At 36.6% G+C, this 14,621-nt stretch overlaps 1 protein-coding gene across 2 annotated transcripts in view; it reads right to left on the bottom strand.

The window, feature by feature from the left end:
* Positions 1-1,312: 1,312 nt before the first annotated feature.
* Positions 1,313-14,621, bottom strand: part of SRPX (sushi repeat containing protein X-linked) — a 108,942-nt gene continuing 95,633 nt past the window's right edge. For both annotated transcript variants that reach the window (XM_074300841.1, XM_074300842.1), the window contains 4 exons: positions 12,386-12,565; positions 8,011-8,144; positions 2,312-2,433; positions 1,313-1,914 (listed from right to left, as the gene is read on the bottom strand). In XM_074300841.1, coding sequence (XP_074156942.1) covers positions 1,734-1,914; positions 2,312-2,433; positions 8,011-8,144; positions 12,386-12,565 — 617 coding nt within the window. In that variant the 3' untranslated portion in view covers positions 1,313-1,733. The remainder of the gene's footprint in view (positions 1,915-2,311; positions 2,434-8,010; positions 8,145-12,385; positions 12,566-14,621) is intronic.

Genomic DNA, 14,621 nt, shown 5'->3' with positions numbered 1-14,621 from the left:
AACTTATAAAGCTCTTCATGGTCAGTCTTCACCTGAGGTCAACACATTGTATCCATTACTTTGCTTCTTTGTCTTTTTCATTTCCTGCTTTTTGGTAAAGATGTTACATAGGCATCTATGAAATTGTGAACTTTGAAAAGTCAGAATGTCAAACCAACAGAAGTCTGGAAATCTAAATTAATGCCATGTTTTGTGGCCATCCCAGAGAGTGCACAGAAAAGTCCCCATTGAGTTACTTGACCTGGCGTAGACTGAAGACATCAAAGAGCAAGCTAAAGCATTCTCACCATTGTGTGTCTGTCTGCTCCACCTCTACATTTTCTGTTTTGTCTCCCTGAGTATAACTCCCCTCTGAAATCCACTCAGTGAATGACCAGTCCTTTCCTGGAGCCACCATAATCATCAGTGGTTGCAGAAATGCTGCTTACTTCCCTCCTACCTCATTTTTGGATCGCTAGTTTCCTCTACACAGCTGCTTTGATCCTATGCATGTATTATCACCATCCTTTCCGCTTTCCACTGCCCCTTTATATGCTTTCTTATTCCAGTAGCAAACAAGAGAGTAGGGATCATCTTGTTTTCTTGTTTTTGTGTTCCTAATGAACCCAAAACTTTAGTAAAGGCTGGAATATAGTAGGCACTTAATAAATGTTTACTCTATCTATGTACTTATTTCAATGGCTATATATCTAAACTTATATCTAAACTTTATATCTAAATTTGGTAGAATGAATGCTATGCAAGAAATGCTTTAAGTTTTGAACTCTATCTTCTCAGAAAGATGTAGGGTAAAGTATGCTCCCTGGTGTTGAAGATAAATAGTCTTGCTATATGTTCAGAATAATATCTCTTTGTAAAAGCATATGAATGTGTTTGCTGGTTAAGTAGAATAGAGGCATGCATCACTGATAGTGAAACTGAACAAAATACACTAGAATTGAGGCACAGGCTGATAGCATTAGAGAATGATAGCCCATAGTCAATCAATAAACACTTTTAGTAAATACTGTGTGCCAAACACTTTGAAAAGCACTGGAGATAAAAAAAAAAAAGACAAATATCTGTGAGTTCACAATCTAAGAATGCCTCAATGATTTACCAAAAACTCTAAGAAGAAGATGTAGTTTCTTTACTCCAAAAGAATGAGACTAAGACTTCCACTCTAATCTTCTCTCTCTCTATCTGTCTCTTCTTTCCCTCTCCCTCCTTCCCTATTCTCCCTCCCTCCCAAAAAAGCCAAGCTACAGTTTGGGTGCTTACATGATCAGTGGTATGTCTACACATGCAAAGTGAATTTCAAAATACTCAATTCTGAATTTGCCCCAAAATATTTTATTAATAAAAGTTTCAATTAAAAAAATACAATGTAAGAGAGTTCTATTATGCAGTGAATGAAATGTTCCAGATTTGTGTGTTACCATAGTCTACAAAATTCTGTACAAGGTCACTCACTTTAGTGAGATAGGGGTGCAAGGAGGGTGTTATGAGGATAGAGAGGGTTAGAAACTCTAAATTCTGTTATTAGTATGAAATTCTCCAGAGATACCAAAAAGTACAAAAGAAATCATTAATGTTCATTTTCAGATGCAGAGAAGTTATATAATAAAATAAAAATTTTAAAATTACAAAAGAAATCTGTACATCAGTGACATTTTTAATGGCATGCTTTGGGTATTATGTAGGCAGGGAAATGGAGTTCATTCACCAATCATAAATTTCCAGTTTTGCCATCATCAGTTGCATGCCTGGCCCATTTCAGCTTGTAAAACCATCTCTTCTTTTCGCAAAGGGAAAGTGTCAATCAGGTTGAAAAGGGATACTGGCATCACTATGGACATGTACCGTTCTTTATCCATGCCGTGCTTATCCACTAATAATATACTGAAGGTGTTAAGGGGAATCCGCAGTAGCAACCTGAAACCAGACAAAGCAAAAACTGGGTCAGAGGTACAATTGATGAGAATATTCTGGTATAGGGTATACATATATGGAGGCTGGAATCAGGGAGGCTCATCTTTCTAAATTTAAGTTTGGTTTCAGACTCTTACTACCTGTCTGATTCTAGGTAAGTCACTTAACTTTGTTTGTCTCAGTTTCTTTATCTGTAACATGAGCTGGAGGAGGAAATGGCAAACCACTCCAATATCTTTCCAAGAAAACTTCAAATGAGTCATGAGCAGTGAGACATGACTGAAAAATAACTAAACAACATACATATATGTTGAGTGCTACTTCCTTAATTAGATAGATAAGTGAAACAATTTCACCAAAAAGACTAGAAAAAGATCCTTTAGGAATGACTTTCTCTTACCTGAGCTGTAGGGTAAGTCCAGGAGGCATGATCCTCATACCTATTCTTCCTATGAGGGTTGGATATGTGCCAACCAGTTCAATAACCGTAATGTGCCTTAGGTCCAGTCCACACTGTGATTGCTGAAAAGGCCAATATGAGAAAGAGGAATACTTTTAGGAAAAGAGTCTTAAGTATCAAGAGAAAAATGGACAAAGAAAAAAGTTATCACTGAAGGAAAAGAATTTTCAAGTTTACAAGTAGAGGCAACCAATCAAATTATTACTTGTTAAATTTCCAGGTCCCTAGGTGCTAGGAGTGCAAAGACAAAAATCAAACAATCTCTGCATTTAAAGAGCTTAAATTTTATCAAAGGAGACAACATACATGTATGGAGAAAACATTAATTCCTGATACCTTGAGGGCATTGGGAAAAAGAGATCAGGAAAGACTTTATAATGAATGTGGAATTTGGACTAAATCTTTAAAGGAAGTAAGGAATTCTAAGAGAAAAAGAAATGCCAAGTCATAGAGTCAGGAGGAATATTTGATTTGGGTTTGATTGGGTCATAGAGTTTCTAAAGGAGAGTAATGAAAGTAACAAGACTGGAAACAGGCAAAAATCAGATTGTGAAGTTAATTTAAATGATAAAAAAGTTAATTTATATTGACCTAGGAAGTAGATGAGCCCCAGACCTCAGATTTATATAATGAGTGGAAGTAATCCCCAAATACTTTCTTACAACCCATGGTTAAAAAAAAATGCTACCCACATCCATTGAGAGACTGATAAACCCAAAGTAAAGACAGAAGCATATTTAAAAACAACAACAACAACAAACAAACAAAAAAACCTTTATTTTTCTTGGGGTATTTTTTGTGCTTTCTTTTGCAACATGACTAATATAGAAATGCATTTTGCATGATTTCACATGTATAATTTATATCATGCTGCTTGACTTCCCCAAGGACGAGAAGAGAGATGTGAGAGAGATTTTAGAACTCAAAATTTTAAAAATTGAATGTTAAAAAAGGTTTAAATGTAATTGGAAAATATTTAATGAAATGAAATATGTTAAAATACTTTCCTATGAATCATAAAATCATAGATTTAAAGCAGCAAGGAACTTTAAATCTCATCTAATCCAACCCCACTTATTTTCCACATTAAACATAGCTGAGGCCCAAAGGAATAAGTGTGCCCAAAATAACATTAATAGCAACAAAGGCAAAATATGAATCAATATCTTCTATCTCCAAAAACAGTGAGTGTTTTTTCCCACTGGGATTCAATGAAAAGAGTTTGGCTTTTAGGGTTACTTGTAAACTTAAACAAAACGGTAGCTTTTTGGTATGTGTCTAGAATCAGAGAAAACTCCATAGATGTCCTCTAAAAAATATTAAAGCCATCCTAGAGAATCTTAAGTTTGGCCTTGCAAAGAAAGGATAAAATGCTTCTGAGTTCTTTTTTTTAAAGTTCCAACCATAGGAATTGATCCTAAGAATAAGATTGAAAAACACAGGTCCCCACAAATTTTGCCAAGTGATCTGATGAGCACCTTCCCTGGCAATGGAGTGGGGAGGGTGGGGGGGGGGGAAGGAGGGAAGTCACTGGAACAACTAAAATAGATTTTTGAAAAAGGAAGTAAAAATATCTTCAAATAAATACCATTTTATTTTCAAACCACATATATTACCATAGCCCCTCTTCTGGACAAGAAAGTCTGTGGTTTCATTTTGAGACTCTGCTCACCAAAGGCCTGCCTGGAATTTCTGCACTAATGGATTCACTGAGTTTAGGCTTTTAAGCACCTGAGAACTCTGTCTATAATACAAATGACACATTAAGCTGTTCACAGTAGAATGAATGCAAAGTGTATTATCAAAACATCTAGCAACAAGAGACAGAAATGGTGAGCCTTGCTAGATGGGATAACAGAGAAAGAAGAGATCAAATGCTTGGGTGTTAACAGAGTCGTAAATATCTTTGGGACAGTACACAAGGGTAGGGATGGTAATAAGAGGAGAGCTGTGTTGGCAGGAATAATGAAAATATAATAAATGGTGGAAAGGTATTGAGGACCAAACATCCTCTATCACACTTCTGCAGAGGCTGGACCTGATTAATATGGAGGATCCCAGAATAAAAGGAGTAAGGGGAGGGAATCTCTGAATCAATATGTCATGTTCATGGAGCCATAGAATTCCAGCTTTGGAAGGGAAGAACTTCTGTGGTCATCTAAACAAAAAAGTCAGATAAAACTATCTTCTTTGCTAGAAGATTTTAACTGAGTACAAAAAAGTCACTACTTTCAATGGTAGCCCATTCCACTTTGAGATAATTCTAATTAGGTCTGCTTTTATATCAAACCTAAATTCGTCTTTTTGTAATTTCTCCCTATCGGTCTAATTCTGTTGTGGGTAGTCAAACAGAATAAATCTAATCTTTTCTTGGAACAGCCCTTCAGACACCAGTAGCCAGGCACTAGGCTGAGGCTTAAGGACCGCAATCAATAATCTATAATTATTTTATATATATATATATATATATATATATATATATATATATATATATATATATATATATATATATATATATATATATATAATATATATATATATATATATATATATATATATATAATATATATATATATATATATATATATATATAATATATATATATATATATAATATAATCAATAATAGTCTAGGTAATCACCGTTCTAAAAAGACCTTTACTTACAATAGATAGATAGATAGATAGATAGATAGATAGATAGATAGACAGATAGACAGACAGACAGACAGATAGATAAAATGAATAAATAAAAGGATGGCTGAATAAATAAATAAGTAAACACTGAGTATTCTGCTTAGTACTTAGAATTGGTGTTTAATAAATAACACTGAATGTCTACATTTAAGCCACTCTAACAAAATTACTTTATAGAGCAAATGCCATTAAAAAATTAAACATAAGCTGTCTCTTACCTATTTAATTAAATCCAGCCAACATTTACAAAGTAACTAATAAATCAGAATATGAAGTTATATGCTGGGGAAATGGAAAGATAATCCCAACATTTTCCTTATAGACATAAAGTTCATGAAAATAAGAAATAAAATAAAAACAGCTAGCATTTATACAGTACTTTAAGATTTGCAAAGTACTATACATACTTCATTTCATATATTATACATTTATTTCACAACAATCTTGGAGGTAAGTATGACTTATCCTCATTTTACAGGTAGGAAAATTGAGGCAGAGGTTAAGTACCTCACCCAGGCTTATACAGATAGTAGGTATTTGAAACAGGATTTAAATTCAGGTCTTCCTGCCTCTAAGTCCAAACTCTACTCACTCTACCACCTTACTGCCAACAGAAGGAAATCAGGGATCATCTAGTCTAACAGACTTCTTTTTTCATGAGGAAACTGAACAACCAAAGGTTGATGTGTATGACCTGCCAAGTGTTACATGGCTATTAATGACAGAACCAATGTTCCTGGCCCTTAGTCATTGCTCAACCTACCATTCCGTGCTGCTCCCTCTCTAGGGTTATATGACATAAACATCATCATCAAGCTGGATGTAAAAGAAACTCAAGTTATCAAAGCAACATCAAGTCAAACCTATTGGTCTCATAACCATTAGCTCTGCTTTTGAGTCTCCTGCTTTTCATTGCTCCAGTGAATCTGGCTTCTAAGAAAGAACCAAATTGAATTTTATGGCTGGGAAGAAGCTCTTCAGAGGTTTATGTTTGATTTTTGTTTCAAGGCTGAAGAAAAATATTAATTCCAAATTATATCAACACTGAGAGGAAGAGTACAATTATGTCTTTTGAAAAACCACTAAGACATATAAAGATGTTCTATCAATTGATCTTATTCAGAACAATATATATTGATTGTAGCCCTTTGTCAATAACAAATTTTGGCTTCTACTTTTAGTCATATTGGTTATCCTCACCATAAATCAACAGTTCCAAGTGCTACAAGTTCTTATATTTTCAAATTATTCAGGATGTGGTATTTTTTAGATTCTAACATGGTCACGGTCCCCACAAATGATAGATGTACATGATTCATCAAAGTAAACAAAAGCATACAGGAATTATTCTTTGAATTCTATTTATACCTATATCAGCACTTGCACTAAGCTGTTAATTCTTTGTAAGCAGTGAATATATCTTGTTTATCTTTTTATCTCTCCTGGCCACCACTGAAATCCTGTTCTAATGCCTCATTGTGGCATGAAGTTAACATTGGAAACTTCTAAAAGCTAAGCCAGCAGAACACAAAATATAAAAGTTTTGGAATGGCCCAGTGGAATTTGTGGTTGTCATCTAAGAACTAGTTCAACTAAACCAGTTCAAATTAAATTGATCCCAATTGCAACTCTTTTAGTAGAAACATTTTGATCTGTGTTAGTACAAACAGCAACCACACTCACGAAATCAGAGATATTTAAAGTTCTAAAAAAATTTTCATCATCAAGGCTGGAAAAAAGGAAGAAAGGGAGGAAGAAAGGAGGGAAGAAGGCAGGGAAAGAAGGAAGGAGGGAGGACAGGAAATCAACCAATCAAATATATTAAAAGTCTCCTACATGTCAGAGACATGCTAATACTAGGGATGAAAACATGAAATACTTCCTGTCCTATAGGAGCTTATTGTGTAAAAATAACATAAATTCAATAACATAAAGAAAGGGGAGAAGAAAGGAGGGAAGGAGGGAAGGAGGGAAGGAAGGAAGGAAGGAAGGAAAGAAGGAAGGAAGGAAGGAAGGAAGGAAGGAAGGAAGGAAGGAAGGAAGGAAGGAAGGAAGGAAGGAAGGAAGGAAGGAAGGAAGGAAGGAAGGAAGGAAGGAAAAAAGGAAGGAAGGAAGGAAGGAAGGAAGGAAGGAAGGAAAGAAGGAAAGAAGGAAGGAAGGAAGGAAAGAAGGAAGGAAGGAAGGAAGGAAGGAAGGAAGGAAGGAAGGAAGGAAGGAAGGAAGGAAGGAAGGAAAGAAGGAAGGAAGGAAGGAAGGAAGGAAGGAAGGAAGGAAGGAAGGAAGGAAGGAAGGAAAGAAGGAAGGAAGGAAGGAAGGAAGGAAGGAAGGAAGGAAGGAAGGAAGGAAGGAAGGAAGGAAGGAAGGAAAGAGGGAAGGAAGGAAGGAAGGAAGGAAGGAAGGAAGGAGGGAGGGGAAGGAGGGAAGGAAGGAAGGAAGGAGGGGAAAGGAGGGAAGGAAGGAAGGAAGGAGGGGAAAGGAGGGAAGGAAGGAGGAGAGGGAAGGAGGAAGGAGGGGAGGGAGGGAGGGAGGGAGAGAGGAAAGGGAGGGAGGGAAGAAATGAAGGAAAAATTTGAGAAGAAAGTCACCGTTCACATGACACTGTCTAATAAGGAAGACAATAGGAGCATAGAGAATAATAATAATATAAAATATATTTCAAATCCAACAAACATTTGTTAAATGCCTACTATGTGTGAGACATTGAGGTAAAGGACTGAGGATATTATGACAAAAACAAATAGTCCTGCCCTCAAGATACTTGCCTTCTACTGGGAGAAAGAGGAGTTGTTTATAACAAGTACAGAGGAGGATTATGATTCCAAAAGACTTTGCAAGGATGGAGGAGAAATAGGTTGTTCTGGATTCTTTTAGGAGAAAGGGTGAAGGGAATTCAGGAAAAGATTTCCATTTTCTACCACTTTCCTTTCCCCTTAGTGGGTCTTACCTGTAGCATCGAAAGTTGTGTCCTATAAAGCAAGTTGCGAGCAGTTGGGGTAGACACAATAAGGAGTCTTCTTTTCTCATAAAACTGATCCAGAAGGGCAGCCGCAGTCCTGACACCCACATTTATCTTCATAGCTGCAGTGGGAAAAGGCTGGTCAATGCCTGGGATAAAGACCCCCTGTTTCTTATCAGAGCACTCCATGATTCCAGGAAATCAATCAATAGAATATATTTAAAGTCTCCTACGTGTCAGAGACATGCTAATACTAGGGATGAAAATATGAAATACTTCCTGTCCTGTAGGAGTTTATTATGTAAAAATAACATGAATTCAGTATGAAAAGGTAAGTTACTTGGAGGGAGAAGAGAATTAGTTGAAGATGAAAAAAAGCAGAAGACAAAGTACAGATTGACAAGGAATGTCATCCAGAAGAAACTTTCCTTTGTATTAGAGTTGAAGGGAGCCATCTACTCCAAAATGAGGAAACAGAGATTCTGATTGGTTAAATCTACTTGCCCAAGAATTCAAAGGTTGTGACAGAGGCAAGATTCGAATACACATCCTCTGACTTCAAAATTTTCACTTCACCAAACTGCCTTTGGATAAAAAGATACTTAGTAAGAGAATAGAGATACACAGAATAACAAATGACATATATACAGTTTTGAGAATAACAAAATGTTTTCCTTGAACAAATGACTCACTCTTATTCATTCTTTCATATTTAAAGTTCAACACATTGTTTGCACAGGTGGATTTTTAAAAAATGACTGGTTCTTCTTTTTGTTAAATAAAAGCATTAGGATATAAACCTATTTTGTATGGGCTTATTGAATATAATCTCTGTACAACTCCAGTTGCATACAGGATGATAGGGAGAATATGTATCACTTTCTATTCTTATATGACTGATTTCTTCTGCCAGAAGTATATATTTCGAAATTTTATTGTTCTACCTAGCTTGGAAAGAATGAATATTTGGTACAATTATATCCATTTTAAAAACTCAAATGTTGTTCTGAATTTTTTATCAATTGATACTATTTTCAGATTATTGAAGGCTATAGTTTAGCTGGTAATAATGCTCAAGTTTCAACATATATTAATGGTTAAGTTCACCAAGATATTTTTATTTCTGTATTTGCATTATGGGGAACTGTTAGTCCGCAAAAGAGTTTCCAATATATAATTCTAGGCACCATGTTATAAGTTAGAAATTATTCAGTAAATGCTAAATTTTTGCTTCCTATAGAGATGTGTTCAACAGTTTCTACCATTGCCTTGCATAATCTTCACTGATCACTAAGTCTGAGCTCCTTAAAGATAAGCCTCCTGAAATTTCTAATTGTCATTACTATGTCCCAAATTATCAACATCTATATTTAAGGAAATAAAAGAACCTGATCACTATTTTTGTAAGTTAGTTCTATTCAATTCAAGCTTGAACCTACTGAATTAATGTAAAATATAGAGATTTCCCCAAGTAAACTAGGAAGAAGCTCAACATCATACTTAATAGACTGGCTTCATTCTTCCCAAAGATATTGTAACCAATATTATAAGAGTGATGAGTTCCTGAATAGTGACTGTGTTGGGCAGAGAGAAATTGAAAAACTGATCCCTAAGGCAGGCAGGGAAAAGGCACTGATAGAGATGAGTTTAACTCTATTCTTTCATCCTCTGGGGAGGTTGTCCAGTCAGAAATCAAGTTATGTCAAATCCCAGAGGTCCACCCTCTGAAGGGATCTTGGGCAGCCTCACCTTGCCATGTCCTGTCAGAAACTCCAGGTATATCTCAGAGGTTAAATTTTCCCTATAAGGGGGCAGCTAGGTGGTGCAGTGGATAGAGCACCAGCCCTGAATTCAGGAGGACCGGAGTTCAAATCTGGTCTCATATACTTAACACTTCCTAGCTGTATGACCCTGGGCAAGTCATTTGACCCCAGCCTCAGGGGGGAAAATTTTTCCTATAAAATTTACTTATAGCCATGCAAACTTATTGCACTCCTTTGGGTCCATGGCACTCTGACTCATTGTGTCTTTCTCCTTACCCCTTCCTTATGCCACATGGTATCTGTCTTCTAACTTCACCATGCCTTGTGGTGTCTCTCCAGACCCCACTTCTTCTCCTTATGGTTAGCTAATTCTTTTGGGGGTGCTAAGTCCCTTTCAGGATTTAGTCTGCCAGCTAAGGGCATGCTAAGAGCATGGGGTATTTCCTTTCTTCTGGTAAATGGCAAATTCCACTAGGAAAGTTGCCTTTCCCTTCATTAATTATTAAATTCTTTTTCTATGCTCTTCCATTCTATTTCATATTTATCTTTTCTGATGTCTACTCTATTGCACCATTTTGCCTGTAAATTATCCCCCTAAATAAATCTACCTTTCGCCAAAAAGAATGGCCATGTGAATTCTTTATATGATCAGGATCCAACATTTGATGCCCACCATCATCTGGTGTCTATATCAGTCACATCAATAGGTTCAAATATCATAGCTAGAAAAATATACTTGATAGATACTCAAATTACCTTCATTTTCAAACAAGTATAATATTTATCCTACATTTGCACAAAAAAGGGACCCTCAGGTGACCAAAAAAGGGGACAGAGAAAGAGGCAGACAGATAGAGGAGCGATAGAGACATTCAGATGGAAAGACAGGTAGACAGAAGTAACCATAAAGACAGAGCCTGCCACTACGCTAATGCAGGAACTCATCACCTCATAGCAGACCTATTGCAATATAGCCTCTTGGCTCCTTATTCCAGTCCATTCTCCATGCAGCTGACAAAAGCATTTACCTGAAGCACAGTTCTAACCATATCACAGCCCCATTCCTATTCTTCCTCCCCATCAATAAATTCCTCTGCTTGCTAAAGCCTGAAAAACTTTCCTTTCTCTTCATCTTTCCAGTCTTCTTATACTTTAAACGTCTTCACATACTTTGTGATCTAGTGACATCAATATCCTTGTTGTTACTAAAACATCCATCTCTCAAGCCCTGTCATTTCCTCTAGCTCTTCCCTACAACTGGAATGCTTTCTTTTATCATCTCCTGGATTCTCCTACATCCTTCAAGTGCCAAATAAAATCCCACCTCCTGCAGGAAGTCTTTCCTCATTCATTTTAATTCTAGTACCTTCCCTTTGTTGATTATTTCCCAATTTTCTTCTATACAGATTTGTTTATACAGTTAGTCATTTTGACTCCTCCATTAGATAATGAACTTCTTGAGGACAAGGACTATTTTTCACCTCTTTTTGTATACACAGCACTTAGCATAGTGCCTGGCATATAGGATGTGCTTAATATTTATTGACTCTCTGACCCATTAGCAATCTAATTGGAAACTAAAACATTGTGGATCACCTAGTATCTAACTGGGGGGTCCAAATTAAAAACAGGACATAAATCTGTTAGAGAGCATATGTTTCATTGATTTTGAAGAAGTCATCTAGACCAACTCTCACTTCATAGACGAAGAAACAGAGGACCAGAGAAGCAAAATGATCTTCTATCTTAAGGGCAACAAGGCATCAACTCCTATTCCTGATAGGATGCTGCATTATTATAAAGGAAGAGAACTTTCCAATTCACCTTCTCTAATCTCTTCCATTATCTGTGTGGCCTTTGGCTAATTATTTTCAGTTATCTGGGCCTTCATTATCTATGAAATTAGGAAGTTGGACTCAATGGTCACCAAGGTCTCTAGAGTGCAAACATTCTTTGTAAATAAAGTACAGAGAAATAAAGGGGGTACTTTGAGTTCGTAGTTGTCTTATGCACAAGATATATTTTATAGGGCTTAAAAGAAAAGGAAGGGGAAAGAATCACAAATAAGGAAATCAACACGCCTAATAACATGGGAGAGAAAGAAAGTGAAATTGGGTTTGTGGGGGAGGGGAGAGATGGGAAAGAAGAGAAAAAGGAACGAGGGAAGGAAGTTCACCTCCTCCCCCCAAATTAAATGATTTACTCAAGATCACTCAATAAATATTTAGTAGAGCCACAATCAGAAGTCTGATCTTCTATTTTCTAACCCATGGGTCTCTCATTCCACCAACTTGTAGAAAGAACACACTGGGAGCAATGAAGATGAATATTCCTTGATTCAAAATGTTGTAAAGTATCAATCCTTATCTTTAGCACAGAGGAAAGGCGAAAGAAAAGAAGAAAATCTAGGACAAAGCAAGAGAGAGTCCTACACCGAGAAGGGTAAGTTTTCAGCCACTCAAATGAAGTAGAATTATATTCAAACCTTTCAAAATAGAACAGAAACCCCATTTTACTTTCTGTATTTCATCCCTTTAATCCTTAACATATGATGTCACCAGGCTCTCCAACATAAGTTTAGAAATCAGCTCCTCACCTACCTTTACACGTCGGATCTGTGCCTGACCAGTCCAAGTTGGACTGACATACTCTGGCAGGGCTACCTTGTAGCTCATAACCTCCAATGCAGGAAAACTGACAAGTTGCTCCATAATTATTGCCATCACTGGAGCATTTGATGTAACCATTTTCTGGAGCATGAAGTTTATTGCAACGCTGGACTGTAAAGAGAGAACATTCAAAAATAAAGCCTCCAAAACAATAACAAGAGTCATAAGAAGGAGTTCTGGTACCTGTGGGCATGTCACAAAGAAAAAAATAACTTTTTGGCACATCCTGGAGTCTGGTTTTCTTGATATGCCTGACCAGTTCACTATGGGTCAATTGTTGCTGAACTTATACTCTTCCAAGGACACTACAATTGTACTTACCTTTTATTCCTAAATTGCCTGAGTACAGTCCCTGTCCAGAGCAAAAACAGCAAAAAAAAATAAGTTCTTTTCTTTCAACTGAGAAGTCTAGCATCTAATCTCTATCATGCTCTTCTCATCCCTATATGATCTCTCCCCCATTCCTTAACTTCCAGTTATTAAAAAAAAGTCTCTTTTATAAATGGAGGTAAGTAAATGCCTGAAGCTATTGAGAGAAACAAGACCTAGATCTCAACAAAGCACCATGGGGGGACCCTGGGCAATCTAAGGGAAATGGAAAACCAAAAAAAGGGAAGCAGGTAACAAAGGATGAGGGGGTGAAATTGAGGGGGGGAGAGAAAATGGAGAAACTTTACCTCCTTTATAATTATCTTAGGTCTAACCCTTCAAATAGGTGCTGATAATGATGATAACAGATTACATTTACATGACAAAGGCACTGAATGTGAGAATCCTAGTTCTATAGTTCATTGACAGTGGGACAGTGGGACAGTGGGACAGTGGAACACTGGGAAAGTCAGATTTTCTTTGAGCCTTCTGTAAAATGACTGGATGGGAGTAATTATATGCTAACTTGTTCCAGACCAAAGCCTGCTTTTTTATTTTATTTTATTTTATTTTATTTTATTTTATTCAATCTGTAAAATCTTCCTGCAAAACAGGTGCCACAAGTCTTTCCTCCCCTCCCCCTGCCATTTTACACAATAAGGAAATAATTTTAGAGAGGCTAAGTGATTTATCCAAAGTCACACAGCTTATAAAGAGTGGACTTAAATCGTGTTTTCATGATTATGACACTGCTTCACCTGGGCATGAGAACAGTGAAAGCATTGAGGGCTATAGATTTTGGGGTTGCTCCTTCTAGACTTTCCATACTTGCTGGTTGAGCTCTTCCTGAACTCAGATCCTGGGACAAAGTGCCTATAGAATTCTTGACAATAGTCTTAAGTGACAATGCATAGTAAGAAAAGATTAACTTATGTCCCATCAGATATATTCCTAGTAATTTCAGTTTTCTCTGGACATGGTCAGTCTTCCTTTGCTTCCTTTGCTATTGTTCAGCTATTACTGATCATGGCTGACAGAAGTTTCTGGCCTGGCTCCGCCCTTAACCTTAGCTCACATTCCTATATGGAAAGAAAAAAGTCTTTTTTTGGTGGCCTCTCCAAAGAAATGGCAAATTCCTCCTCAAATATAGTGCCTCATCATTTGCCTAGCAACTTGTTCACCCAAAGAAACAGAGGGACAAGCTCAAAATCACAGTTATGAATGGCAAAGCTAAACTTCCTGATGTTTCCAATATAAATTCCAGTCCATTTTTCTACTATCAAAAAAGTTAGCATTATATAGTTTGAAAATTTGCAAAGAACTTTACAAATATTCTCATTTGATAATAACAACTCTGAGAGGTAGATGCTATTATTATCCCCACTTTTACATTCTAGGAAACTGAGGCAAAGAGAGGGCAAATGACATCCAGAATTACATAGATATTTTTATTATTAAATTGTATTTTTAATTTATGGAATAAAACAGGCATTTCTATGATGTAGTAAAATAAAAAGATAATTGCACATGAAACTATTAAACAGTTATTAATTTCTGAAGTAATATTTGAATTCAGGTCTTCCTGACTCCAGGTCCAGGATTCTAGCTATTATACAACCTACCTACCTGGATACAATATCTGCCCCTCTTGAAGCCCAGAACTTATGCATCCAAATTCCAGCTGCCTGATATGCCCTAGCTCCTGGGTTTCCAAACTGAATCAATGTGACAACCATAAAAAAATAACTCTGCTCCTCACTCTAGAGAAATTGAACAGATCTTGAAGAGAGGAAGAGAG

The sequence above is a fragment of the Sminthopsis crassicaudata genome, chromosome 3, assembly GCF_048593235.1.
Source record: "Sminthopsis crassicaudata isolate SCR6 chromosome 3, ASM4859323v1, whole genome shotgun sequence".
Lineage (NCBI taxonomy): Eukaryota > Metazoa > Chordata > Mammalia > Dasyuromorphia > Dasyuridae > Sminthopsis > Sminthopsis crassicaudata.
The sequence above is the reverse complement of the archived record's forward strand: the minus strand, read 5'-3'. Positions and strand labels throughout refer to the sequence as shown.